This window comes from Halichoerus grypus, chromosome 15, assembly GCF_964656455.1.
Source record: "Halichoerus grypus chromosome 15, mHalGry1.hap1.1, whole genome shotgun sequence".
Classification (NCBI taxonomy): Eukaryota; Metazoa; Chordata; class Mammalia; order Carnivora; family Phocidae; genus Halichoerus; species Halichoerus grypus.
In genome coordinates this window covers 60,475,722-60,503,684 of record NC_135726.1, presented here as the reverse complement: position 1 = coordinate 60,503,684, position 27,963 = coordinate 60,475,722, and the positions used below count along the sequence as shown (strand labels likewise).

Sequence of the window (27,963 nt, the reverse complement as noted above, 5' to 3'; positions counted from 1 at the left end):
ACAACCCTGAGATCATGACCTGAGCTGAAATCAAGAGTCAGATGCCCAACGGACTAAGCCACCCAGGAACTCCATGTTCTCTTTTTTAAGGTAGTTTATAATCTGATTTTATTTTCTCTTTGGTTCAAGGATTAGTTTGGAAGTTATTTCTTAATGCTCAGGAAATTAAGATAATTTTATAATCTTTTTATTATTTACCTATACTTTTTTATTATTTACTCATACTTCTGTTAATTTATGATCAGATAATGTCACCTATAAAAATTTATACTTTAATATTAAAGTTTTTTGTGATTAAGCACACATATATTCTTGAAACCATAGGGTATAAAAATCCTACATACACCTATTAAATTGAACTTATTAATTTTTATTCAATTTTTCATTATGTTTATTTCATATACTAGATATGTCTGATTCCAAAGGCAACATATTAAATTCCTTCTCCACAATTGCTTTTTCTTTTCTTTGCTCTAATCAAGTTCTCCTTGTATCTCAAATTGATTTTTGTTTTAAGTGCCATTTTTTAGTTGCATATAGGTTTTAAATTATCATTTCTTCTTTTACAGTACCTTGCTCACACCGAAATGTCTTTGTTCTCTTCAAACTTTTTTTTTTTTTTTAATTTTACTTATTTGAGAGAGGGAGCGAGAGAGAGAGCACAAGCGGGGGTGAGGGGGAGGCAGAGGGAAAAGCAGACTCCCCACTGAGCAGGGACCCCAACACAGGGCATGATCCCATGACCTGAGCCGAAGGCAGATGCTTAACCAACTGGGCTACCCAGGTGCCCTTCTTTTATGATCTTCCATTGGCCATATTTTTCTAAGTATAATTGAAGCCCCTATGAGCGGGTGGATGATTCTCATGTGGCCTTTGAATTGTTTTCTCCATTCAAGGACTGCTTGTTGAGCAAGTGACCCAAAGCATGTACATCTCCCAGCTCTGCCACTTCTACTTCTGTCCCTTTGCACAACTTGCTGAGTTTCCTTCTGTTCACCCACAAATCAGGAAGAATACTGCTGGCCTGAGAAGGTTATTGTGCGCACTAAGATACTGAAATGAAGCAGGGGCTCTGATGGTTGTCCAGATTGTTGGCTGTCATTAAATGCCAGCTTTGAAGAGTAATAAGGGGGGTTGTTTCTGTGTTCTGTGATCCAAGGCTCTGAGGAAAGCCAGGTCTCAGCTTGTGAACTGGGCCATTTTCTCCAGCCTTCAGATGACTCATAATTCTACCTCATCCATTTCTACAAGTGCAGCTGCCTCTCCCCCAGATGTTACATTTGCATCCTTTTCTAGCAGACAACAGTCCTTGTCTCAAGCTCACAAAAAAAGTCTGAGCATCCTCCTCATCCAGACTGTTAATCTCCACATTTCTGTGAGAACTGAGATTCATTCCACCAGAATCAAACCACTAGTTCCCTTTAGGTTGCCAACCCCAGGCACAGGGTCTGCCCCCGTACCCTCCAGCAGATCCAGTGCTTCCCATTGAGATACACCATCCCTTATGGCACAGATCAGCACCCACTGGTAGAAACTTGCAAATCATGTATAACCCATGCTTTAGTTTGCTATCAATGCAGAAACAAATTACCACAAAGTTAGTGGCTTGAACAATACGGATTTGTCACTTTACCATCCTGGAGGTCAGAAGTCTATCACTGGGCTGAAATCAAGGTGTCTCCAGGACTGTGTTCATTCTGAAGGCTCTAGAAAATGAGTCCATTTCCTTGCCTTTACCAGCCTTTAGAAGCCACTCACATTCCTTGGCTTATGGCCCTGCATCACTCCAATCCCTGCTTTTGTCATCATATCTTCCTCTTACTCATACCCTTCTGTCTCCCTCTTAATAATGACCTTTGTGATGACACTGGGCCCATGGGGATAATCCAGGATGATCTCCCTGTTTCAAAATCCTAACATAATTGATCACAACTGCAAAGTCCCTCTGGCCATGTGAAGCACCATTTTCACAGGTTCTGGGGACCAGCAGTGGACATCTGTGGGGCCGTCACTGTGCCTCCCATGATCCCCCAGATTCAAAGACACTGAGCCCTGATGGCAAACTCGTGAATGTAATGGTGGGTGCTGCTGATATGAATTTTGAGTGGGTGGGGAAAGACGGGAAACCACCAGCTGCATATATTCAAATCCTGCATCATCTCAACCTACTTTAAGGGAAGTGGGAACTCTTCACTTCAGAGATGAACTTCTCTGGCCTTCTAAAGCAGTCAACTGGATTTCAAATTTGGTCACTTTCAGTAAATGCCCCAAACCTCAGGGGCCCTGGATGAGCTGCTAGGCCAGCTCACCGTCATCTGCTCACCCCCTTAGGGGATGATTTCTCCTCTCCTCATTCACCACCCAACATCACGTAGCCTTGTCACAGTTTCAGCTGATAACACCACTTCCATTTCCCTGAGGAAACAGAAAACCCCAGCATCCTTAATGACCTCATCTCATGGGAGTTACACAGCTTGACTTCTGCCAACCCTATGGATGGAAGCAGTCACAAGCCCAGCCAGATTCTAGGAATGGAGGAAAGGCAAAGCATTTGTGGCCATATTTGAAACCACCACAGATGTGAAAGCAGTCAGCTCACCTCCTTCAGTGACTATCTTCTGGCAACAAATCAGTGGATGACGTTTCAGGATGAACTGACCTCGTTTGAGGACATGGCTGCGGCCTTCACTAGTGGGCACTGGGCATCGTTGTGAGGTCACTCCCAAGGCGAATAGACATCCCTACATCATGACTTGGAAAAGGAACTGCTGATGTTCTCATTCAAAACTGCTCTGTCTCCCCTGGAAAGGTCTCCCAACTGTGTAGTGGGAGGGCAGCAGGCCCTGGTAAGTTCTTCGCCCCCAGATGTTTAATCTCTCAAAGAAGTTGGCACGTGAAGATGTTTAAATGTGGCACAGCAGCCCTGCGCCCTGCGCCTGATGCAGGATTCAGGCAAGAGGACAGCTGGTGTACCACCAACATTCTCCAGGCACCCGGCCTCCTGGCTCCTCTAGCCTGTCTGCAGGGGCTCTTCACTCTGTACAGAAAGGAGTGAGACGCTCTCACTCCAGAAGGCATGACTGTGCCTCACCCCTGTCCGCATGAGCCCAAGGGCTCTTAAGAGGCGTGCTCAGCGCATTCACCCAATATCTGATGAGCATAAGTTCAATATCTGACCCAGAGTTTTAGAACACGTTTTGAAATATTATGCACAACTCAAGAGAGCAGAGGTGACGTTGTGGAGCAAGGGGTGGGATGGGCTGCAGGTTATAGGCTGTGTGACGGGAGAAATGATTTTAGTCTGTCCTTTCACGTAAAAAAATGAAATGCGGGCATCAAACACATGCCCTAACGCTGCCAGTTTCCTGCTGCTTAACTTGGTGATGAGCATCCAGCCAGGGTAGTTCCTTCCCTTGAAGGAGTCCTGTAGGAAAAGTGGAAATGTGAATCGAATGAACATTCCCGGGAATTTCCCACGCTGGCCTGGGGTTTCCTTCCCTCTAGATCTCCAATGGTTGTTCAAGATTCCCATTCCCTGAACCGAACATTCCCTGCATGTTGATGATGTTCTAAGGATCAGAAAGAGCCACTCATCCTAACTCATTTGGAATCTTGGGCCGGAGGGTCTGCAGCCTTGCATGGAGTCTTCTAGAACTGGTCTGACAATCTGTTTTGTTTTAATGCTGCTTACTTTAAATACCAAATTATTAATGAAAAGATATTTAATAGGTGGTAAAAACACAGATTCTATCACAGAAATAGTTTATTTATCCTTGTTCTCTTTTAGTCCTTGTCCATACGCATAAATACTTTACCACAAATATAATATCAGTGCACAGACTTTTTGGTACCTGGCTTTTAAACTTACATTATAAGCATTTTCAGGTTTCACTAGTATCATTTTTAATGACCAAATGAGCAATTAATAGCAAATCAAGTGAGTGAAAAATTAAATGTTTTTCCAACCTATATTCATTAGCAACAACTCCCCACCAATTTGCTTATTTACTCATGTGCAGGGTGGTCTCCCTGGTTGTCCTTTGGTCTTGAGAACATCATCACTCAATGCTGCTTTTCACATTCAGTTCTGAATGCCAACCAGGTCTGTTCGTGTTACGTTGCAGGATCAGGCTGAAAAGGCATTGTCTCTTCAACTGGCTCAGCCGGAGGGCTATGAGGTAGGCTGTTTCTTCTTGCATTTCACCCCACTGTGTGTCTTCTGATGCCCGATGAGGTGTGAGCTCTGGGTGAAGGCCTTTCCGCATTTGCTGCACGTGTAGGGGCGCTCCCCGGTGTGCGTCCTCTGGTGCCTGATGAGATGCGAGCTCTGGCGGAAGGCTTTCCCGCAGTCCTGGCACGGGTAGGGCTTGGCTCCGGTGTGAGTCCGCAGGTGCTGGGAGATGGCCGAGCGGTCATTGAAGGTCCGGCCACACTCATGACACTCAAATGGCCTCTCTCCTGTGTGGACTCTCTGATGCTGTGTGAGGGAGGAGCTCTGAACGAATGCCTTCCCGCAGTCCTGACACACGTACGGCTTCTCTCCCGTGTGGATTTTTTTATGGACAGAGAAGTACCTTGGGTTTCGGAAAGTTTTGCCGCATTCGCTGCATCTGCAAACTTGGCTCCCTTTGTGGATTCTCGTGAATGTGATCTGCGGAGCGCTCCGGCTGAAGGCTCTCCCACAACCACTGTTTTCTCTGGTTTCCCCTTTGTGGCCCTTCTGATGAACTTTTACACATGGACCGCGCGTCACCTTCTTAACCTGCAAGCCACGCTTGCGCAAGCGTTTTCTAGGGAGAGTTTTCTGGAGTGAAATATGGCTTTTGACAAGGCTAGTGTTTCCCCGGGATGGGGGGCTTTTCTGAGGGAGGGTTTCTTCCTGAGTTGGCCCCACCTGCTTCAGTGCTGTGTCCAAGACTTCCTGGGCCTCACCTTCTGAGACGTCTCTTGACGTAGGGGACCAGGTGTCATCCCTTGAGAATTCTTCCATTTTCAGGTCGTGGGCTGGTTCTTTCTCAGGAATGTCAGACTTTGGAGTTAACTCTTTACTTTCCAGTGTAGTCTCCCACCCTGAAAGTACCCAAAAGGTGTGGATATAGTAGACAGAAACTGCTAAATGGGCTGACAGTATGACATAACCAAAGATTCAAAAGTTGTTTTTTTTTTCCAAGTACAGTCATACAACCTGGGGGAACTATGAAAAGCAGTGAAGCAACAGAGAGGAACATGAGCTTGGCAATCGGGGATAGGGCTAGAACTGGGAGCACTCTCCTGGCTCTCCGACTCCTCTTATGCCTTCAAGGTGGGCAGCAAGTCAGTCCTTCACTGGACCTGAGGCTGCTGCCGTCCACACAATGCCCACCCCTCTAGGTCCACAGGGCCGGCTGAAGGCATGGACCGTGCAAGGAACATTCGAGGGCATGCCCAGTTCTCACACTAGGCCCAGAGAAGGCAAGAGCCCCAACTCAGGGCGTCTGGTGCTCCCAGAACTGGAAGGATGGAATGGCCAGCATGGGCACAGCCTTACCCACAGACACCAGGTGTCCAAAGGTTTCCAACATCACATCGTGGTACTCGGTCCTCTGCGTCGGGTCCAGCAGCCCCCACTCTTCCTTGCTGAAGTCCACGGCCACATCCAGGAAGGTCACTGGTTCCTGTAATGCCACAATCTGGGCCTGCTCAGCAGGAGGGTCATTGACAGGGACAGAAGGAAGGACGACTGGGGCCTCCCAACAGAGTCCGCTGTGCTGAGGACGCTCCTGCTCTGGGGTTTGCTTAGAAACACTGACTTGGGCCGTAAGAGGCCCAGAGAGTCCATTCTCACAAAATCAGAGGCCGGGGCCCAGGCTGGAGGCAGGTCCTTGCTTCGCTAGGAGTTACAAGTGCCGCAGGCAGGCTGCCTCCACTCTACCCAACCCTGTATGCAGCTCACTCTTTCCCTGCAACTTCCCACAGAAGACTGCCCCCGAGACAAGCCCCCTCCTAGGCACACCCCGTTCTCCTGGGAACAGTCCCTCCACATGTGGGAGAACCAGCCCCTGCCTTTGTGGACTGGGGCTGCTTCGGGGTGGGGTGGCCGGAGGCCGCACTGAGATCAGTCCTTTCTGGGCAGCTGGCCAGAACTCTGGCATGAAGAGGGCTCCCAGTGGCACTCTGCCTGGATCTGGGAGGCCTTTTGCCCATGAGGGGCACAGCCTGCTTCGGAAGGAAGGAGAGAAAGCAGAACCATTAGACCAGGACTAGACAGGCGTTCCTCTCTCTCATCACCTGGAAGCCCCTGAATACAGCCTTGCCTAAAGCCTACCTCAGACCACTGAGTATGTGAGCGCCAATAAGGTCACCTTAGGCTTGAGCCAGCTGCAGGCCACTTGCAGAGAGAATCCTGAGAATGCCACGCACGGCATCATTCGGTCGCACTCTCTGACCTCCACAGTTAGCAAGACAGGGGCACTGCTGTTTCATCTGTGCCCTGGCTCTGGGCTATTTCTGAAGCAAATCCCAGACATTTTTTCTGTCATAAACACCTAAATATGCATTTCTGAAGGACAAGGGCTCCCTTGTTCTCACCCAGATCCAGACATGGTCTGCATGCCCCTGCCTGGGGCTCCAAGTGTCTATAAACACTTGGCCCCTTCCTTTTGCTTCCAAATTTCTTGACTTCCAGTCACTGTGCCCCTTCTCGGTCTCCGTGGTGGCAGCAAGGCAGTCCAGCCCTTCATGCTCAGAAACTCTGAAAGGCCTGGCTGGTGGAAGATGGGGTATGGGGGAGGTCACCTCACAGGGGATGCTACGACCAGACAAGGAAGGGGTGGCACTGCGCACTCACCTCAGGTGGTGCCTTCGCTGGCCAGGGAGTCATGTGCTCCTCCTTCTCTTCCTGAGGAGCTGTGGTCTGGGCAGAGCAGGCGGGGTCCTGGGCGGGTAATGCTGGGAGGAGACATGAGCACAGAGTCAGCCAGCTGTGGTGCTACATCCAGGACAGGGCAATGACAGCCATGTTTCTCTCTGGGACCCGTGGGGCCAGCACACACGTCGTATCCTGCTGTTGCTGTGAGGGCTTCTGTGCCCACCCTTCTCCTCACCAGCTCAGGTCCCCACTCTGGCTCCTCTTCACAGCCCATGGCCCCAACCCCCACACTTGGATAGCTCAGGGTGCATCACCCCATGTGACTATAGGGCACTGGTGTCCCCACTGCTGAGACCTCGATCTCACTCCCTCCCCCTCCAAGAACTGCTCTGGACCCAGTCCCTCTTCCGAGGCAGCTGCCTCATCTCCCCATTCGCCTCAGCAGCTGGCCTCACACCTGTCCTCAGAAGCAAAGACCCCATTTCTGGCCTCCAAGTACTCCACACTCTTCCTCTTTCCCTCTTTTCCATGGAGATTGGGACTTCCTCTGATTCCCAGGACTGGACCTATTCTTGTAACACACGCCCATCTTGATGAGAATTTTATCAAGTTTCCTCCACCTCGGAAAACAGTTCTACCTGGCCTACGGCCCCCTTTCAATCACAGCTCCTTCATGCCTGACTCTTCATCTGTCCCCAACTGGTCCATGGGCTTCTATAATGATGACTCCACACCCACTATCAAGGGGAACACATGACGTGACCCAGGCTGGCCCACCAGGCTGCTGCTTCCTTCTGGCCACAATGATTAGATCATGGATGAATACAGGGCCCACAGCTAGACAATCAGAGCCAAAGAGGCTTTTGTTGGAACACTTAGGAAAGAGAACTCTGTGCAGGGAGCCCCCACATGGAGACAGCTTGCCTGTGAGTGAAGATGACAGACGCCAGCAGAACTATGATAGAGGAGAGAAGACGAGTCCTGAGGACACTACAGGAGCTCCTGGGTCCAGCCATGCCTAAAGCTTGTAGATCGCCCTGGGACTTTTTCAGTAAATTCTCCTCCCTTGCCAATCACAACCAAGAGTCCCAACTAACTTGCTGATCACAAATGCAGGATTCTCAGAGTTCTCTGGAAAGCCTCTTCCCACCGTCCTCTGTGATATTAACTGATTTCCCATCCACCCCCAAGTGTAAAATGTAAGACCGACTGGCTTTCATCTCATGAGCTCTACAACTGTCTCCTTGGCATCTCTATCAGTTTCCTATTGCTGCAACAACTTGCCACAATAGTGGCTAAAAATAATGCAAATTTGATTTCTTATGATTACAGAGATTAGAAGTCTGACACCAGCCTCACTGGGCTAAAATCAAGGTGTTCGCAGGGCTACCTCCCTTTTGGAGGCTCTGGGGGAAAATATATTCCTCACCTTTTCCAGTTTCTGGAGGACACCTAAAATACTTGGCTTCTGGCCCTTCCTTGTGACACCCTGCTTCAGGGTCACGTGTCTTCTCCACCTCTAATGTTCATGACTGCCTCTTTGTAGGTACCCTTGTGATTACATTTGGGCCCACCCAAATAATCCAGGATAATCTCCCCATCTCGAGATCCTCAATTTAATCAATGGCATCTGAAAAGTCACTTTCACTGTGTGAGGTTACATATTCGGGTAAGCAAGGAAGCAGTGTCCGTGTTCCATGGAACTCAGCCTGACAGAAATCAAGTTTCATGCAATCTCACCCCCCAAATGCACCCTACACATACACTCCCATCTCAGCTCCCCACCACTGTCACTCCTGCCCTAGCCACACCTCGTGGAGGGCATGGTGACAACTCTGGGTGGCCAATCTGCTTCTCGTTTTGACCCTGTTCTCCGTCCACCATCCAGAGCAAGCTGCACCCTGGTAAATCTTTAAAGCTGAATCAGAGTATGTCACATACCTCTAGGGAGGGCTCATGGATCGGTTCCCACTGCTTTAGAATAACACTTCTCATTGCTTTAGAACATGAAAATCTCTTCAAGGGCCCTGCCAGCCCTGCCCCTGCTCCCTTCTACTAGAGACCTACCCAATTTCTCTCTGATTTTGGAGTATACTGTTATTGCTCCCATTTTGGGCCTTCACAGGTGATGCTCCCCTGCTTGGCACATCCTTCCTGCCCACTTCTTCTTCTTCTTTTTTTTTAAGATTTATGTATTTGCAAGAGAGAGAACACGCATGTGCATAATTGGGGGAGGGGTAGAGGGGAGCTGGAGAGGGAGAGAAGCAGACTCTCGGCTCAGCATGGAGCCTGCCTTGGGGCTCAATCTCATGATCTGAGCCGAAATCAAGAGTCAGCCACTTAACCGACTGAGCCACCCAGGCGCCCCCTTCCTGCCCACTTCTGAGTTCCACTCCACACCAAGTGTTGGCTACAGCAACTTGCCTCCAGGAGCCCCGCCAGCACCCTTGAGTTCTTCTCAACCCCACCATTGTCACATGCATATTTGTTTGTCAAATTCCCATCATTCCTGCTGGACCTAAGGTTTGTTGAGCTCATGAGTCTAAGTCTTGACTGTCTTGGTCACCACTGTACCCACATCCCCCACCAAGTGCAAGACATCAGAAGGCACTCTGGGAGGGGCGCCTGGCTGGCTCAATTGGTAGAGCATGTGACTCTTGATCTTGGGGTTGTAAGTTTGAACCCCACGTTGGGTGTAGAAATTACCTGAAAAAATAAAATCTTAAAGAAAAAAAAGAATGCATTCTGAGAATATGCCTAAGTGACTAAAATCATGTTTTCTATTAGTTGTAGTGCAGCAGGGATCCCAAAAGGGTGTAAACAAAGGATTTAAACGTAAGCTTCTCTCAGAAGCCTGGGGAGGGCTGGTTAAAGTGTAGTCCCAGACCCTACCCAAAGGTTTCAGTAGCTGTGAGGTGTGGCCTGAAACTTTCCATTTCCAGAGACAGGTCCAGGGATAAGACCATTCTCAGATCCCCTGACCTAGAGACAATGGTAGGTACTTCAGCAAGGAAGTATCTAAAGTTCTGACTCAGGAACATGTTCAGGAGGCAGATGCCCTTGGCCTAAATGGAGAGAGCACGACCCTTCCCCGACCTCTCCCAGGAAGCCTTAATTCTTCCTTCCCCCATCCTCCAAGATGCCCCCAACAGGAGTGTCTCTCACCACCCGTCCATTGCACTTACTTTCCTCCTCAGATATCCAGGTTACATCCTCCACCAGGGACACTGCCTCCTGACAGTCCTCTGGGTGCTGCGACTCCACCCACATCCGGAGCTTCCTGGGCAGCGCACCCAGGAACTGCTCCAGCACCAGCAGCTCCAGCATCTGCTCCTTGGAGTGCGCCTCGGGCCGCAGCCACTGACGGCACAGCTCCCGGAGCCGGGCCAGGGCCTCCCGGGGACCCGCCACTTCCTCAAAGCAGAAGCCCCGGAACCTCTGGTGCGCGGCTTCAGGGTCAGCCGGATGCTTGCCTAGCTGTTGAGTGGGCTCCCCAAGCACATCTGGGCTCAGGCCCTCATCTTCAGCATAGAGGGCCCGGATCTGGGCGTTTCGGGGACGAGCTATCTCTTGGTTCAGTGTGAGGACTTCAACGACTTTGATCTTCATCAGGGGATTCCCAGCAGGAAGAGGATCCAATTGAGGGTCCAACTGAGCTGCAGGATACTCTGTAAGTCAAAAGCACAGCCAGACAGATGGCCAACAAGCACATGAAGACGGTCAACATTATTTGCCCCAGAGAAATGTCAATCAAAATCACTGTGAGATACTACCTCATACTCACTAGGATGACTATTACCAAAGACAGACGGTAACAACTATTAGTGATGATGTGGAGAAACTGCTGTTGGTGGGAATACAGAATGCTGCACCATTTTGCACAACAGTCTGACAGCTCCTCAAAAACTTAAACATAGACTTATATTATGACCCAGGAACTCTCCTTGGTATGCATCCCAGATAAACGAAAATAGATGTCAACACCAACACTTGTACAGGGATGTTCATAGCAGCATTATGCATAAGAGCCAAAAAGAGAAACAACTCAAAATGTCCATCAAATGAAGGGTGGATAAATTAAATGCGGTCTACCCACACAATGGAATATTATTTGGCAGTAAAAAGGAATGAAGTACTGACCCACGCTACAGTACGACTAAACCCTGACAAGAAGTCAAACACCAGAGGTTATTTGTGGTATGATTCCATTTACATGAAATGTCCAAAAGAGACCAATATAGACACAAAGTAGATCAGTGGTTGCAGGAGATAGAGCACTGAGGCAATTGGGGGTGCTGGCTAATAAAAATGAAGTTTTTTTGGAGGGTGATAAAAATGTTCTGAAATTAGATTGCAGTGATGGCTACACAACCTTGTAAATATAATAAAAACCACTGAACTGTACACTCTCAACAGGTGAACTTTATAAATTATATTTCAAAACAGAGGGGAAGAAAAGAAGAGGCAAGGAGGATCAAGAAGAGACCTATGATGCTGTATAGGTCTGCAGCCACACACACGGAATAGAACCTGATCCTGCCTCCATGGGGGCCAAGAAGATGACTGGGAAAGTCAGGGGCTCTGTGTCAGGAGAGCATCTGCTGAACACAACCCCAGAATGGCCCCAAAATGCTAAGGAGGACACACAAACCAACAGGACATGGGAAAGCTCTTTACAACTCCAAGAAGAAATGCTAATTGACTAAATGACTTAAAAGCTTTAAAAACAGTAAACAGAAAAAAATGTAACCACGGATTATAGTTTACTTCCAATTAGATGTTGATTTATAAACACAGAAATGGCAGGGCTGATGTCTGTCAAGAACAAATGTACCCTCTCAACCTTGCTGTTTCGAATATACATGATTAGCACAATTCTACCTGGAAGGGAATTTGCAGCATGAACTCAGAGCCTTAGCAACGAATGCCCAGGGAAATATCGGGGGGCTTTGACCTCGTGGTCGGGGAGCTCTCCGAAGGGGACACGGATGTAAACACACCAAGGGAAGTATTCGGAGACAAAGGCCCGGCCACAGATGACGGTAGAACTCTGACACTGAAACCTGCGGCAACAAGCCCAGACCATCAGAACTGGTTGAACGACTGCCAGTCTCTCTTTTTCACCCCGCAAGTCAGTAACCCCCGTGAGAACGTTCCTGTTTTTCGCTGTAACTCCTCCCAGTCCCTGCCTCCCCTGCTGCGGTGGGCTCCCACCAGACGGCCTCTGCCTATCCTCATTTGGGTGGTCTTTTTTCCACGACACTTTGCTGAGCAACGAATGGCATATGATGGAGCAAAACTGGGAAACAGGCGGGCGCCTGGGTGGCTCAGTCGTCAAGCGTCTGCCTTCGGCTCAGGTCATGCTCCCAGGGTCCTGGGATCGAGCCCCGCATCGGGCTCCCTGCTCCGCGGGAAGCCTGCTTCTCCCTCTCCCGCTCCCCCTGCTTGTGTTCCCTCTCTCGCTGCGTGTCTCTCTGTCAAATAAATAAATAAAATCTTAAAAAAAAAAAAACAAAACTGGGAAACAGGCAGTGTTAAAACACGGCTCAAGAAAATTGTGAAGGATTCATATGTCAGCATTAAAAATAACGTTGTTTTTGGTGTGATTATTACAACGCAGCAAAGCTCCTGCCACGTGAAGCAAAGAAGCGGAGCAGGAAATGACTGGTGTGGAGTCACTGCAGCTGTGTTTTCCAAACCAAACAAAACACACACCACCCCAGCCGTAAAGACACGAAGCACAGCCGCTGCCCGCCTAAGCCGCGCCGGGTTTTCCTCCTCCGTGCCCATCCTTCCGGGCGCCTGCGGATTAAATCGGCCGCCACGCAGTTTTCTAAGCGGCGCTCGGCGGCTGGGCTTACAGAAGCGCGGCGTTGCCGGGGAAGCGGCTCGGGCGGAGGCCGCAGCCACAAGCACACGTTTCCGCTCGCGTTCGGGAAACTGAAGCAAGCCTCCGTCCCCCTCCCCCCGGGGAAATGGGGCGACACCGCCCAAGTCCCCACAGCCAAGCCCGGATCCCCCAGTCCCCAAGAGCGCAGGCCGCCACTTCCGGCCGGGCCAAGAGCGTCACGCGCCCGACACAGACGCACTACAACTCCCAGGAACCTCCGCGACGCACACTTCCGGTGCCGCCATGTTGAGGCTCTGGGTCCGGCCCAGGCCCTGACCAGACGGCGGCCCCTTGGCTAGTTGCTGGGCCCTGAGCTGCGGCCTCTTCCGCTCTCGTTCCCGCCCCCGACCCCCCGCGACGGCGGACGCGCCCTGGGGCGGCGCGGCCGCAGCCGGAACTTCCACACCCACCTTGCTCATCTGCAAGTTTTCTTTGGGCAAGTGCGGGGCGGGGGGGAGCGCGGTCGCTTCCCCCTGAGGCAGCGATTCTCCCGGATTCCTAGTCCATCTTCGTGCCCCCGATTCGAAATCCTCCCCCCGTTCCCGTAATCCCAAATCTCCAGATTACAAACCTTGGCTCGGATGTGGTTTCCTCGGGTGACGGTCTCATAAACCTGACTAGTGCTGGGACTGCTGGCGCGCTACCCGAGAAGTGAGTCAGCTCGGGGTCAGGAGTCGCCCGCGATGGGTGGGGCCGCCCCGCCGCCCCGGACGGGCCTTGGGCGCTCGGGGTTGCAAAACGCGTCCTGGCCACAGCCACACTCCTTTCCTAGGTTTGAAGTGACTGTTTTCCTTGATAAAAGTAACTGCAGCGTTGATCTCCATTTCCGACCTCTTCCCCTAAACCTCTGTACTAATCTCACGTGAGGGCTTCCCTTCCCAACTCGTTTGTATCTGCCGTTGTAGTTAGCATTTAATTCCCTCCTGTTCCTTAGGACTTCCGGGGGTTCATCCCCCCATTCTTGATTGGAAAGCAAAGTTCATGTATTCCCTTTCAATTAGAGCTCTTAGAGCTGGAAATTTCCGAGTAACTCAGGAAGCCAGGGAGGGCAGTTTCCTCAATTCCCAGGGGAATTCCGAGGGGAGGTAGCGCTCCCTAGTGGCTCCTTGCTGGGCCACGGGTACCATGTTGAGCAATAATCCTGCAGGACACTAAAACTTTTAATTCTCCACAATGCTTCCCAGCTTTCTAATTTCTAAAACTTGTTTTTTATTCCTTGGTTAATCACAGAGATTATTTAGTACTTTATCTCTTAAGAAATTAACTGTAGGTTCATTTTATTCCACTCCATCCCCCTTATTTCTCCTTCAATCCTGATCATGTATTTTGTTCCTCCTCTTATTCTTGGGGGCACCAGGGCAATTTCTCAAAATCTTGAACTGAATACTCATTCAAAAATATTAACTCTTACCGTTTTAAGTTTTAGAGCCTCTGTAGGTTTGGTTGTTGGGAACTCTGATCATTGTGGTGCTGAGAGGCTCAGTGGATCTGCAGTCTGGCTCTCCCTGCTGTTAGCAGCCCTTCAGGACAACACACATTCTGCAGGGTAATCGTAAAGCATCGACTGGGTGCTATGCAACGAGATGGCTCACAAGCCTGGAAGCCACTGGTAAGTGTCATTCTAGGCACTGCAGTCCTCTAAATCTCTTACTCTTTGGACCATCCCCCAACCACTGTCTGTGCCAGCAAGTATTCACCCCACTTCACAAAGAAGGTGAAACCTCTTAAGTTTACCAGCTGGCAGAGTTGGAAATGGATCCTCAACTCATGGGGCACAGCTGGGACTGACTGACCCACTCATCTGCAGGGAGCTACACAAAATAATCTCTATCAACTGCAGCTCCAAGTCCTGGTTTTCAATCCACCAACTGAATGATCTGGGGTAGGAAAAGCTGATAGGAGTTGCTGTTTTCTTCCTCCTCTTAGTTTTCTTCTCTCATGTTGTCTCTGCTGCTTCCCTTCCAGGGTAAACCATCTCTCCCTCAGTGCTCAATAGTTCATGACTAACCAGGTATACTAAGGCTACCAGTCCACAAATGTAACAGTAACTAATAATAGTGACTTTTCACGATCTTGTTGTGGGCCAGGGTCAGGAAGAGTGCTTATCTCAGCTCCCCGCATCCCTGTGTACACTCCCTTGTGCCTTTTTTCTCCTTGTCCAGAATGCCCCCAGCTCTTCACCCTTTCTCCTCCTCTCCCCATCACGCACTCTTCAGCTCTGCAGGCACCCCATGGCATCACCTTCTAAGTTTTTTTACTCCACTGGACTGCTGAGGATGTCAGCTGGGTCTTGTACATTCGAAACCCTAAAGCCAGGCCCAGAGGAGGATCTGTCAAAGGTGTTGATGATCATCTTTACATCAAAGTCTTTGAATAGTAGTAGTTACTGTTACGTGAAGGCCCCCCAAGACCTGGGCTTTACACACCACAGTCCCACTAAGCAATAGCATCCATCCTTCACACAAAGGAAATCCATGCTGGGAGAGCCTAGGAGCCCTGCACAGGCCACAATGGGGAACACAGCAGCTGGGATCCAAACCCTGTTCTTTTATGCCCTTTACACCAAAGGGTGCCTCTCACAGCCACTACCTTAATTTTCCTCAAATGTGCCAAAGTGTGCCTTGCCTATAGGTATTTGTACTCCCCTCACCCCTGCCTCGTAGTATTTCCCCTAACATCTTCACCTGGTATCCCCTTCCAGCTCTAAATTCAAGTATCACCTCCTCAGAACTGTCTTCCTGCCCAGTTCTAAACTAGTATTGCCCACCCATGTCACTGCCCTCTAGCATATTCCATTGTTTCATTTTTCCTCAGGGCACTCACTGCCATTTCAAAGTATCTGCTTCATTATCACTCTCTACCTTCTCTACAGCACTGCCCAATGGAGCTCTCTTCGTTTAAAGAGATGTTCCAGATACACCGTCCAACATAGTTGTCTTTAGCTGCAGGTGACCAGTGACCATCTGAAAGATGGCCAATGTGACTAAGGAACTGAACTGTTTTAAGTTCATTTTAGTCTGTTTAAATGTAATCAGCCACATGCTAGTGGCTGCTCCGGAATAAATACAGGCCCAGTGAGACAGACAGGGGGCCTTACTACCCTGCTCAACACTGTGACCCACCCCTGTAACAGTATGTGGCATTTTGGCAGGTGCTCAAGCAGTATTTATTGACTCAACACAGCTTCAAAGAGTGACTTGAGTGTTTTAACTGTCTGGATTTTCCCGTATTTCTGTCATATTACAGGGAATCTCACTAGCATTTTAGTTGTGTCCCACCTGTAAATTATAATGGGAGGACTGCTGTTGCTACAAAGTTCCCTTCTACTTGAGAGCCAGAGCAGGATGGGAGTGTAGGCCACCAAGTAAGAAGACACCTGGTCTATACTCACCCTGCTTCTTCCCAGACCAGCCAGGTCAGAGACTTGCATTTCTGCTTCTGCTGGTAGAATGGCTACATCAACACTTCTCTAGAGGCTGCTGGCTGGAATGATGGTAGGACTTAAGAATGGGACTTCGTGGGCACCTGGGTGGCTCAGATGGTTAAGCGTCTGCCTTCGGCTCAGGTCATGATCCCAGGCTCCTGGGATCGAGTCCTGCATTGGGCTCTCTGCTCCTTGGGAGCCTCCTTCTCCCTCTGCCTCTCTCTCTCATGAATAAATAAATAAAATCTTTAAAAAAAAAAAAAGAATGGGACTTCGTAACACTTCTAGCCTTTTTAAGTCCTCAAAAAGAAGTCACTGCACTCTACCTCTGAAACTAATGATTAAAAAAAAAAGTCACTGCTTCTACTTATTCTATATCCAACTTACAATTTTTTCAAATAGAAATTCCTTAATACTTTATTCCTTAAAAATTCCTAATCATTTCTTAAATAATTTATTCTTAGGGCGCCTGGGTGGCTCAGATGGTTAAGCGTCTGCCTTCGGCTCAGGTCATGATCCCAGGGTCCTGGGATCGAGCCCCGCATCAGGCTCCCTGCTCCTTGGGAGCCTGCTTCTCCCTCTGCCTGTCTCTCATGAATAAATAAATCTTAAAAAAATAATACTAATAATTTATTCTTAGATCCCATTTCAAACACCTATTAACAAAATCTTTCCTGTTAAATTGGCTACTCCTGGTATAAGCCAAAGCTATTAGTCTCTGTATTATTTTGTAATTTGTCACACTGATGAACAATTTCAGAGGATTCGTTTTTTTAAAGTGGTTAATTGTTAAGTTACAAATATTTCCTTTTTAATATTTTTCTTATTTTGTGCTTGAGTGAGAACAATGCTATGTATACTTTGCAAAGTCTGTCAACATTCCAGCCTGTTCTGTCATTGAACTGCTCATGTTCCATGGAAATTGTCTTTTAACAAGAAGTTGGAAAATATTCACTGTCCAGGTCAGTAACAGGCAGATAGCCACTTTGTTCTAGAAAAGTTAACTTTAGTATTTTTCTGTGACCCACTTTTGACAACCTTACACTTTTCCAGAAATCTTTCCATTTTATTGTTTGCTCATTCTTACACTCAAGAAGTAATTACTGGGCACCTATACTGTGTCAGGGACTTGTAACACAGCAGGAAAAAGATAGCAGTTTCCAATTTATCAGCATGGTTATGGGCAACACTTCTTAAAATGCAAAGTTACCCACCCACCCAGTTTCCTTCTCAGGAAGTCCTTACAGCCTATCAGCTTCTATATTCAGTGATAACCAACTGACACACACATTTGTGTTTGTGTATTTTTTTTTTTAAAAGACACTGATATTACGTGCATCTATGTATCTTTATACATCTTAAACAATTTATTTTTAAGAAATACATATATCTTGGAGACTTTCACATCAGTACATAGACCTGGCTCATTCTTTGTTACAGTTGTACAAAGTATTATAAACTACACGTGTTGCTGAATGTGTGTGTACTGCTGTTTCCCTGTGTAGGTTTTTAATTTGCCTTTTGTCCTTCCAGAAAATTAGCTCTTGGGTTCTTTTTCTTCTTCTCCATTTTTGATTCATTTATTTGAACTGTATTTATCTTTCCTCTTTCCTTAGGACTTTTGGAGTCAAATGCTTCTTAGTTCATTTGTTTTCCTTTTTTTTTTTTAAGCAATCTCTTCACCCAACATGGAGCTTGAATTCAAGACCCCAAGGTCAAGAGTCACATGCTCGTCCTACCGAGCCAGCCTTGTGCCCCTATTTTCCTTCTTATTCAATTAAAAGGCATTTTCAGGCCTTGAAATTACCCCAGGGATTACATCTGGACACGAAGCAGAGCAGCTTCCAGATAAAAGGATCAAGATTACATGGGTCCGGGGTGCCTGGGTGGCTCAGCCAGTTAAGCCTCTGCCTTCGGCTCAGGTCATGATCCCAGGGTCCTGGGATCGAGTCCCGCATCGGGCTCCCTGCTCTGTGGGGAGCCTACTTCTCCCTCACCTCCCCACTTGTGCTCTCTCACAAATAAAATCTAAAAAAAAAAAGGATTACATGGGTCCAAAAGAGCAAATATATGGAAGGTGACAGAGAATGTATTCTTGAATAAAGGTTGCACAGTATGTGACCACACTCCGCTAGGCTGGATTCTTGCCAAACATGTTTTGATAGTCACTCGAGAGTGTAACTCTTGGCCCACTCTCCAGGATGTGAGCCTTTCAGAGTTCTTAATAGCACTATGTATCTCAAGATTTCCCCTTATCATCCCTTACCCACCCTCTAGTCTGAGAGCCTGGCATTGTCTTCAAAATCTCTTTGAAGACATCGTTTTTTAGTTTCTTCAACCATTCATTCACCCAACAGTTTCCTGGGCTAGAGATTGAGTCATTGTCTTAGCAACTGGGAACATACACAGGAAACTGAAATAAAGACTGCTCTCATGTTGTTTAATATTTGTTCTAGGGTGCCTGGGTGGCTCAGTCGTTGAGCGTTTGCCTTCAGCTCAGGTCACGATCCCAGGGTCCTGGGATCGAGCCCCACATTGGGCTCCCTGCTCGGTGGGAAGCCTGCTTCTCCCTCTCCCACTCCCCCTGCTTGTGTTCCCTCTCTCGCTGTGTCTGTCAAAGAAATAAAAAATCTTAAAAAAAAAAAAATTTGTTCTAGGTGTTCAGGTCAGGTAACAGAACAAGTTGGAAAAATACATGATCTGTTTTCCTACATTTGTATATATTTATATGATCAAAGTTTTATTTCAAGTTTTCCTTCTGTATGATTATCTCATATAAAATAGGATGAGACATTTCATTTTTATTCTTCAATGTGGTTCTCTCCAGTATAAGTTTTTTGTTTTGTTGTTGCTGTTCTGTCAAATAAGGTGGGAACTAAGGCTGATGATTACACACAGATTACACTGAGGGTCTGCTCTCATATGAGTCCTCTGATGTTGAATACAATGAGGACTCCTACTGAAGGACTTCTTGCCAGTGGGTTCTGTGCCTCCTGAAGCCTTCCTAACACTGATTACATTCTCAGGTGTTTCCCAGTATGATTGCTGTGATGCTGAGTAAGAGAGCTATGCATGAAATCCTATCTACAGCAGTCACACTCCCTTGGCTTTGGAGTTCTCAGAGGTAATTATTTGGTGTGATAACTTTTCCACATTTAATACAATTGGTTTTTTTTGTTTTTATTTTTTCCAGTATGAGCTTTCTCAAGTCAGACCAGAGTGAATCAGGCCAGAAGCCTTTCCAGCTATGATCATATTCCTGGGCTTTCTTCCCTGTTTGAGTTCTCATGTCAAAAAAACTCATGAAAAGAACTTCCTCCATTCAGGGTCTTAGCATGTTAGTCTCCCATGTGAGCCTTTCCTTAAAGCCTGAGCTTAAAATAGGCTTTCTCACACTAAACACATTTATTCAGTCTTGTTCTTAAATAAATTATCCTTTGTATAAAACAACTGATTTCCTACATCCACTACACATTTGCTTTATAGCCCGTGTGAGTCCTCTCAGGCTACACAAAGGGTGAAATATAGAAAAGGATTCCTTCTCTTCCTCCCCAAAAATAATCTCCTTGTAGAAGTTATTTTTTTCTGCTAAAGCTTGCACTAATTTGTGTTGCTACATTCATATTTGTAGGGCTCATCTCTCCTGCTTCATTCCTTGACAAGTGAAGAATTAAATGTCCTGCAGGCTTTCCTATAATCATGACCTTCAAAATAGTGTCTTTACTCCATTGCTTTCCTATGGATTAAATCCAGATTGTATCAAGTTTTCCACCCAAACCACCCATGTGGCAATACTTTCTTGAAAGGACAGAGTGATGGCTAAAGATCTGAGTGCCATCAAATAGTTGTCCACATTCCTTATCTTCACAGCATCTTCCCAAATCAGTGCCTTCTTAAAGATGAATGCCATGTCTTAAGTGCTTATTACTCAGTGTCCCTTCTACTTCAGCCAATGACCGTGCTGCCATTTTTGCTGTCAGGGAGAGCTGGAGAGCCACACAAAATGAGTTGCCTCAGAAAGGCTGAGCTTTCCACTTAAACCTAGTCCCTTGCATTGGGAAGAGTCACCACTACACCAATGATGGCAGAGAACACTGTTGGAGATGATGGTCTCATCTTATAGTAAATAAAGCATGCCATTCCAAACACTAATGATTCCCAAGTTTTTATGCCCCACCAGGACTCCTGAAGTCCAGAGAGGTGCATTCCACTGGCTTCACAAACCCCTACCTGGATGTCTCTTAAGTCCCTTCTCATTCACACTTCATTAACAGAACCAGTCAAGACCTGGGACAGTTCCACAAACTTGAATCTAGGTGAAAGCTGTAAGGGAGTTCTTTTTACTATTCATGTAACTCTCTTTAAAATTACTTCAACTAGGTAAAACAAAACCAAACCTCTATTTCTACTCTTCAAAAGTTTATGCCAGATTTCCTCATGTCACTGACTAAAACCAAAAATTCAGGAGTAGTGATTTTTCTCCTTTATTACGCTCCTTTCAAAGTTAGATGCTGGGGCGCCTGGGTGGCCCAGTTGGTTAGGTGTCTGCCTTCAGCTCAGGTCATGATCCCAGGATCCTGGGATCGAGCCCCGCATCGGGCTTCCTGCTCAGCAGAGAACCTGCTTCTCCCACTCCCTCTGCTGCTCTCCCTGCTTGTGCATTCTCTCTCTCTCTCAAATAAATAAAATCTTTTAAAGTTAAATGTTGATACATACAAAAAGAATGTATGTGGTAAACACATACGTTACAAATAGTCACAGGAAATCCCTGAAACCTTCGCCTCTGAGGGATTCTTGGCAGCTTCCTTTCCTTTGGTCATTACTCACCTGACCCCAGTGAACCCACTTATGAACTGGGAGAAGGCCATGCTGGCTTCTCCCCAATCCCCCTGCTACTCTCAGGCCAGGTAGTATCACCTCTTCCCTAGATGCTACCTACCACAGCTCCCTGGCCTGCTTCCACCTGGGCCCTACTAGAGTTCTTTCTTCTTAAGCACCTAAAGTGTGCTTGAAAAGCCGTACCACACACCTGCCTGATAAAAATCAAAACTCTCCTCAGAGTGAAGGCCCTGTGTGCACTGCCAAACCTAGCTTGCATGTCAGTATACCTCAGTTACCTCCTCCCAGCCCATTCAGTGGCTGTTTTCTGAATGTGCCAAGGTTGTTCCATTCTCATGGTCACCCCAGATGCTGTCTCCACGCCTGGAAGCTCTCTTTACCACCACTCCTATGTCTGTAGAATTTTCTTTGGCAATTGGCTTAAAATTTCACTCCTGCAGTGCCCCCCCACCAACCACCTCCTCTAGAGTAGTAATTTCCCATTATCCCCCACATTACATCACATTCTTTTTCGTCTCAGTACTTACCACTACTTATCTGTTCACAGAGTTGTATCTGGGGAACTTGTTTGTAAAAGCCATAATCTTTTAGACTACAAAGTCCACAGTGGCAAGGATCATGTTAGGTCTTTGGTTCACTACCCAAGTGTTTAGTGTACTACATGGGATGCAAGAGGACTTCCACAAGTATTTGTGAGGTGTAACAAGGGGAGGCAGTGGAGGGAAAACAACACGTAAAGGACTCTCTATGACAGAGCGGAGAGGAGTCCGGCAACTATTACCTCAGGCACACTCTGTAATGAAGTGTCCTGATAAGCCTCCCTGCGCATGGTCTCTTGCTCTGGGACATCACCTCAGAATCTCCTGTCACCTGTTAAGCCAGTTCTCCCAAGATGTGCAGAACCACAGGTGCCCCAAATCCCTCATGGCAGCTAAGTTCAGGGAACTACTAGATCATCCAGAAGTGCAAGGCTGGAAGGTCTGCCAACACAGGACTTGAGCCCCGGGAGCATGAGACACAGACCTGCCACAACCAGAGCCACCACGCAGGAAGGGACTTCGGATGGCTGGACCAAGGGGAACCACCAGGAACGATACCACGGTGGGTGGACACGAAGCGCTTGTGTTGCTGGGGACCTTTCAAGTGAGCTAGTTTAGTGACCTGTGCTAGTGGTTGAAAGGGAGGTTTTCAAGGTAGGGAATGAAAGGAATGACTCTGAATATGGAATAGAAAAAAACATTAATGCTGAGCCATCAAACTGAATCCAGAAAAGGGGGGCAGAGAGTCACAGAGATGCCAGTCTATGCTGTGGCAAACAGAAAAGCATCATCAAAGACGGGTACCAGGTGCAGATTTCATAGCTGAATACTGCTAGAAGCAGTAGTTCCAATGTCACTTGCATTAGAACACAGAACAAAGGGAAGGAAGAGCATCCAAAGTTTTCTTCACAAAGTCAGCACACTCTGATATAAAAGTTGATTAAGATAAAAAACACAAAAAAGAAATCCACCCACCTCCCCGACCTAATTTATGAACACCGATGTGTGAGTGGATGCCAGCAGCAAGCTACAACAAAGGCACCTCTACGTTTATTAGGTCACCGTGTTAACTGTTCAGAGGAGAAAATCACTGTGATCACCTGGGAAGGCTATGAGGGAAAACCAGGGCTATTACTGATTATCATTTATTAGGAAGGGCTAGATGACAATTTCTTTATCCAGATAAAACTGATTTGAATCAAAGCAGAATCCAGCCCCATGCTCATCAAAGCTGTTTAGATCAGACATTCACTTTTCACTCTCTCAGCTTCAGTGTTTTGCAAGTACCAGCTGCGATGAATGTCATTACGGAATTGGGCAAAAGAAATAAAAAAAATACTAATACAGTTGCCTTCTTTATACTTGCTGGTAAAATGACTGTACTGAGAAAATGAGAACCTAATAAGATCACTAGTAAGAGAATTTAGCAGCATACCAGGCTCATCTGGATCAACTCTGAGACTGCAAAGGAAGACTAACATGAGCAGATTAACAGCAACCGCAGTGAAAGCCCAACAGCACTCAGAAGGCCTGACACAGCCAACGAGGAGAGCAGATCTTTGTACACTCGTGTCAGAACCTGACTAGACAGACCAATTCTGCGTCAAGGAATTCTAAATCCAATCATTCTAACAGCATTTTCTCAATGAATCCCAGACAAGCTGATGCTAAGTGTGCATCCGGCAAACCACGTGGCTGAGAACAGCTAAGAATTTTTTACAAAATGAGAGGAACTCCCATTTATCCAAGTTTGTTATAAAACTACCATACAGCAATATGGTGTTTACTCACACTGAGATCAAGGAAGCAGAAGGGACCAAGACGGAGGCCTGCACCCGATGAGGACTATGGGAATTTAGTCTATGATAAAGATGGTGTTTCTGATAAGTGGAAGAATCTAGTCAGAAAATACGTTGAAAGAATTCATGCTCCATGCCACAAAAATAAATTCCATAGAAGTGCAGCAATTAAACAAACAAAAAAAAAGTACTGAAACACAAGTATTTATAAAATCTTCCTATCTATGATACGAGTAAGAATAAAAACAGATTTGAAAGGAAAAATACCTGAATCATAAAGCTTAATGGAGACTAAATTTAAAGGGAGATGATAAATGTTGGTCTGGGATATTTGTATTACTAATACCCATAATTAATATAGAGTTGCCAGCAAAATACCCCACCCAAAAATAAAAACCAACAGAAAAAAACAATGGGGGGGTGCCTGGGTGGTTCAGTCGTTAAGTGTCTGCCTTCGGCTCAGGTCAGGATCCTAGGGTCCTGGGATCCAGTCCCGCATCGGGCTCCCTGCTAGGCGGGGAGCCTGCTTCTCCCTCTGCCTCTGCCCCTCTCTCTCTCTCTGACTCTCATGAATAAATAAAACATTTAAAAAAAAAAAGAAAAAGGATCCCAGGGTCCTGGGATCGAGCCCCACGACGGGCTCCCTGCTCAGCAGGAATCTTGCTTCTCCCTCCCACACTTCCCCTGCTTATGTTCCCTCTCTCACTGTGTCTCTGTCAAATAAATAAAATCTTAAAAAAAAAAAAAAAGGGAAAGTATATGAACTCACAAAAGAAAAAATATAAATGGTCTGTAAACTTGTAAAAATATGTGTAACTTCATGAGGGAAATGTGAACTACACTCAACATACTATCAGATCTGCAAACCTTAAAAAGATCATTATAAATCTCTGGTAAGGGGAAAAGCTCTCATGTAATTGAGCAGCTACACGGATTTTAAAGGACTTTAGAGAGCAGTCTGTTGCTACCAGATTATCAGCTTCTATCTCAGTTGATTCTGAAGTTCTATCTCAACAAATCCTACCTACAAAGAACAAAACAAAACAAAAAAAAACTTGAAAGTGCAAAAAAATGTATGCAACAACCTGAAAGTCTATCGAGGAAAAATCAAATGTGGACTACACAGTATCTGTTAAAATGAATGAAACATGCCTGTTTGTATCCAGTAGAACACCCCCCAGTCATAAACATATATTTATATACATACATGCAAACATCTATAAAGTCTGGACAGACACACCAATTACTGGTGATTACATGAAAGAACAGAACAGATGAGCCCCTACGGCCAACCTGCCACTGGCAACAAGTTCACGTTCAACCAGGCGGTACACCCCTGACTCTGAGACCAGAGGAAAACAGTCTGATTCAGCATATCTGCAGCTACTCATCATACCACCCCATCTGGGGTTTTCCCCTGTCCGTCTTCTTTTCTAAGACACCAGTCCCTGACTAACCAGTCAGCCCATTCCCTGCCAGGACTCCCGTGAGCCTGGTTCTCACCTGAAAAGGTGTCTTGAGGAATTCCTCTCTCCACCGACCAGAGCGCTTCCTCCTCCTCTAACTGAGATACCACATCTGGCTTGGAAAGCTGATGTTCTGCCCAAGGGAAAAGAGACAGGGCTTGGGGGTCTGTGTTCGGGAGAAAATGCGTTTCTGCTGTGGCACATGCTGTCCCTGAATTCCTCCCTGCAAGGGCATGACTTCTGGTTTACCGCGGGGATGATAACCCAATCCATTCCCTTTGTCAGCTACTTGCCTTCCTAGACTCCCTTGCCAGTAAAAGTAGCAGTGGGACCCAGTTCTCGCTGGCAAGATACAAAGAAAAATATGTCAGCTGGGGACCTTAGGGCTTTTCTTTTCTTGCTAAATATGGGAGGTGCGAAAAGAGAACCAGCCAGGGCTGCCCCCCCCCCCTTCTCTCTGTCTCGAATATGAACATGATGCTGGGTGCCACAGCCATGCAGCCACTAACCTAAGAGTGGAAAAGTTCACAATAACCACAAAGAAATGGAGAGGATCAGTCTTCAGTGATACTCCTGAACTGCTGGAACACTGACCCCACATCCCATGAAATTCTTGTTACATAAATGAGCATCCAGTGCTGTCAGCTACATCCCTGACAGACCTACCTCCCTAGCATTCAAGGCCTCTAGGATGGACCGTAGGTGGCTTCAGAAGTCATATGTGAAGTTGCCCTTCCCCTACAGGTACAAATTAAAGCCTTCTCCCTCAGGCTCCAGGGCCTTGACAATTGCACTCTCATCCCTGCAACCTGAGCCCAAGCAGACACACACTTCAGAGGCACCACATTCGTGCTGCAAAGCGCAGATCTTTATTGACAGGGAGACCATCCTTACCCACTGAGACCAGGTTCCTGTAGTTCTCCAGCATCACCTCCCTGTACAGGGACTTCTGTTCGAGGTCCAGCAGTCCCCATTCCTCTGAGGTAAAACCCAGGGTCACATCTTCAAAGGTCACTGGTTCCTAAAACCCACAGGTTTCTGTTCAGCCACGGTCTGTCGTCACCCACACTGACAGGAGGGGGAAGGCTGACCCAGCACATGAGGGTACAGTCTACAAGATGACCCAAGGGCATTCCAGGTGGCTCATGTGTTCCTGAAATTGTCTGAACCTGAGCAAACCCAAGCTTGATCCTATTCAGGTCACAGCAAGGAGGACAACATGTGAGGCCAGAGAGGGCTCTTCTTCCCCTGGACCTCTCCGTTTTTTATTGACTTGGGGATTCCGTACTGCCTCTACACCTAGTAGGTAATTCTGTGAGCTGAACCATCACACCCGAGCCTTCAGCCCCCACCCACTGCCTGCGCTGCCTCTGCTCCCTTCCCGTGTCAAGGATCCATCCTCCTGTCTTCTCTTGATGACTGCGCTCACGTCCCCTCTAGCGTCGATGCCAAAGTAGCTGTGAACTACAAATGTGAGTCTAACCCCTGTCTGAACCTATCAATGTCCATCTCCAACATAAAGGATAAATCGGAGCCCCCAGAGCCCAGCCTGTACCCTACCCATTCCCTCGGGAAGCTAAGCAGCCTGCGGCTCATCTGTTCTGCGGCGTCCCTCAATCCTCCCCAAGATGCTCTGGGCCCGAAGTCATCTCAAGGGAAGGTGGCGTCCCACTCTCATCCGGCTACCCCACACCCAGATCCAGGGGTAGGCTCAGAAACTCAAAGAAGCCTCTACTCACACGGAACCAGGCCGTCGGAAGCCCGGAGGTCATACCTTCCTTCTCGACGTTACCTCGTGGGAGTGGGCAGGCCTGAGAAGGTCGAATTTGGGAGGTAGAAGGGGTGTGAGGGCTACGCAGAAGGGGGGGCTCCTCTGCCCAGCAGCGGCCCTATCAACGTGAAATAAGTCCACCCCCAACCTAGGAAAACGCACTTACAGGGTCGTCTCCACCTACTCCCCGATACCTAGAGGGCCGGTTTCCCCTAGTCAAGAGGAGACCCTCCTCATACCGCTCCACCCAGAGGGAGTTACTCCCCTCTCCAGTCCGCACACGCCCCGAGCGGGTCGGCCCGCCTTAAGCCCCACGCCCGGAGGGAGTTGTCTTTCCTCTGGGCCCCGAGTCCCCTACCACACCGCCCCTTCCGGCCCCGCGGCGGGAAGACGCCAGGCCAGGCCGGCCTCCGGCTGCTGAGCTTGGCGGGGAAGGCCCTGAGGCTGCACACCCCGAAGAGCGGCTGTGGGACGATTCCGCACAGCCCCGACGGGAGCAGATTTCGCGCCACACTCACCCAGCGCGCGGCGCACAATGGCGACCGTCAGCCCGCGGCGAAATGCGTCAGCGCGTCGGCCTGGACTACAACTCCCAGCCACCCCTGCGGCGTGCCCGCCTGACCTCGCCCAGGCGGCGGCCATCTTGGCTGGCCATCTCGGGTGGCCGGCGAAGCCCGGGCCGCCCGGAAGAGGTCCCTCGCCGGCGACCCTCGGTGGTCCAGCTGGATTGGGGGAGGGCTCAAGGCGGGTACGCCAGGCCACGGGGCCTCCACACTTTTCCAAGTAGCACCACAGGCCAGGACATTGTCGTGCTCCGCCACGAGGGCGATCACTCGTGGGATGAGCCGGAAGTTAGGAAGGGAAGGAGTGCAGAAGGGGTGGGCCGGAAGTTGGTTAAAGTTGGGTCGGGGGTTTGGCGGGACGGATTACTACGTCCCTGCGCGGAGGAGGAAGAGCGGGTCGGACGGAAGCGTAGAGGGCTGGGGCTATCTGCTACTCCTACCCGATGCGGAGGAAGGAGGGGTGGGAACGGGGCGGGCGGGAAGCGTGTAGGGGGCGGAGCTGACGTCCGGCCAAGCTCGAGGGAGGAGGAGGGACGGGCGAGTAATGTGGGGGGCGGAGCTAAAGTCCACCCAAGTTCCGGGAAGAGGCAGTGAGAGGATGGACGGAAGTGAGTGGGGGCGGTGCTGAGTGTGGATCCTTGTCTAAGGGGAGGAAGAAGGGGCGGAAGGGGGGGGGCTAAGATCACCTCTGATTTCTGAGAGGAAAGGCGAGTAGGGCCTGCTCAGAACGCGCAAATGGCGGGGTTCTGTGCCCTCCGTGGGGAGGGGGAGAGGGTGGGAGGAGGGCCAGGCAGGAACGTCCACTCAAGTTGTGGGGAGAAGGGC

At 48.2% G+C, this 27,963-nt stretch overlaps 1 protein-coding gene and 1 long non-coding RNA gene across 11 annotated transcripts; one reads left to right on the top strand and one right to left on the bottom strand.

Annotated features, from left to right (window-relative positions):
* Positions 1 to 3,745: 3,745 nt before the first annotated feature.
* On the bottom strand, positions 3,746 to 27,419 carry ZNF274 (zinc finger protein 274). Of its 7 annotated transcripts, none has more exons than XM_036088400.2 (8): positions 27,094 to 27,419; positions 26,544 to 26,615; positions 25,699 to 25,825; positions 24,842 to 24,937; positions 10,033 to 10,515; positions 6,827 to 6,927; positions 5,528 to 5,675; positions 3,746 to 5,070 (listed from the first exon to the last, which is right to left on the bottom strand). In XM_036088400.2, exons 2-8 carry the CDS (start codon positions 26,574 to 26,576, stop codon positions 4,172 to 4,174), a joined length of 1,887 nt encoding a protein of 628 aa, XP_035944293.1. In that variant the 5' UTR covers positions 26,577 to 26,615; positions 27,094 to 27,419; the 3' UTR covers positions 3,746 to 4,171. The 7 variants fall into 7 exon arrangements, with proteins under 7 accessions (XP_035944293.1, XP_035944296.1, XP_077919026.1 ...); XM_036088403.2 differs by having other exon boundaries at positions 5,528 to 5,654; positions 27,094 to 27,417; XM_078062900.1 differs by lacking the exon at positions 27,094 to 27,419 and adding an exon at positions 26,742 to 27,079.
* Positions 13,288 to 17,529, top strand: LOC118533243 (uncharacterized). 4 transcript variants are annotated; one of them, XR_013444202.1, is made up of 5 exons: positions 13,288 to 13,388; positions 13,510 to 13,538; positions 14,158 to 14,346; positions 15,984 to 16,231; positions 17,001 to 17,529. It is a non-coding gene; the product is annotated as an uncharacterized LOC118533243 (long non-coding RNA). The 4 variants fall into 4 exon arrangements; XR_013444204.1 differs by having other exon boundaries at positions 16,144 to 16,231; positions 17,001 to 17,528; XR_013444201.1 differs by lacking the exon at positions 17,001 to 17,529 and having other exon boundaries at positions 15,984 to 16,552.
* Positions 27,420 to 27,963: the final 544 nt, after the last annotated feature.

Coding starts and splice junctions, on each gene's coding strand:
- ZNF274 (XM_036088400.2), bottom strand. CDS start 26,576: ATGACCTCCGGGCTTCCGACGGCCTGGTTCCGT. Junction 24,938..25,698: donor CAGGAACCTGGTCTCAGTGG/GTAAGGATGGTC, acceptor TCCCTTGGGCAG/AACATCAGCTTTCCAAGCCA. Junction 5,676..6,826: donor CAGCGAAGGCACCACCTGAG/GTGAGTGCGCAG, acceptor CCTGCTGAGCAG/GCCCAGATTGTGGCATTACA.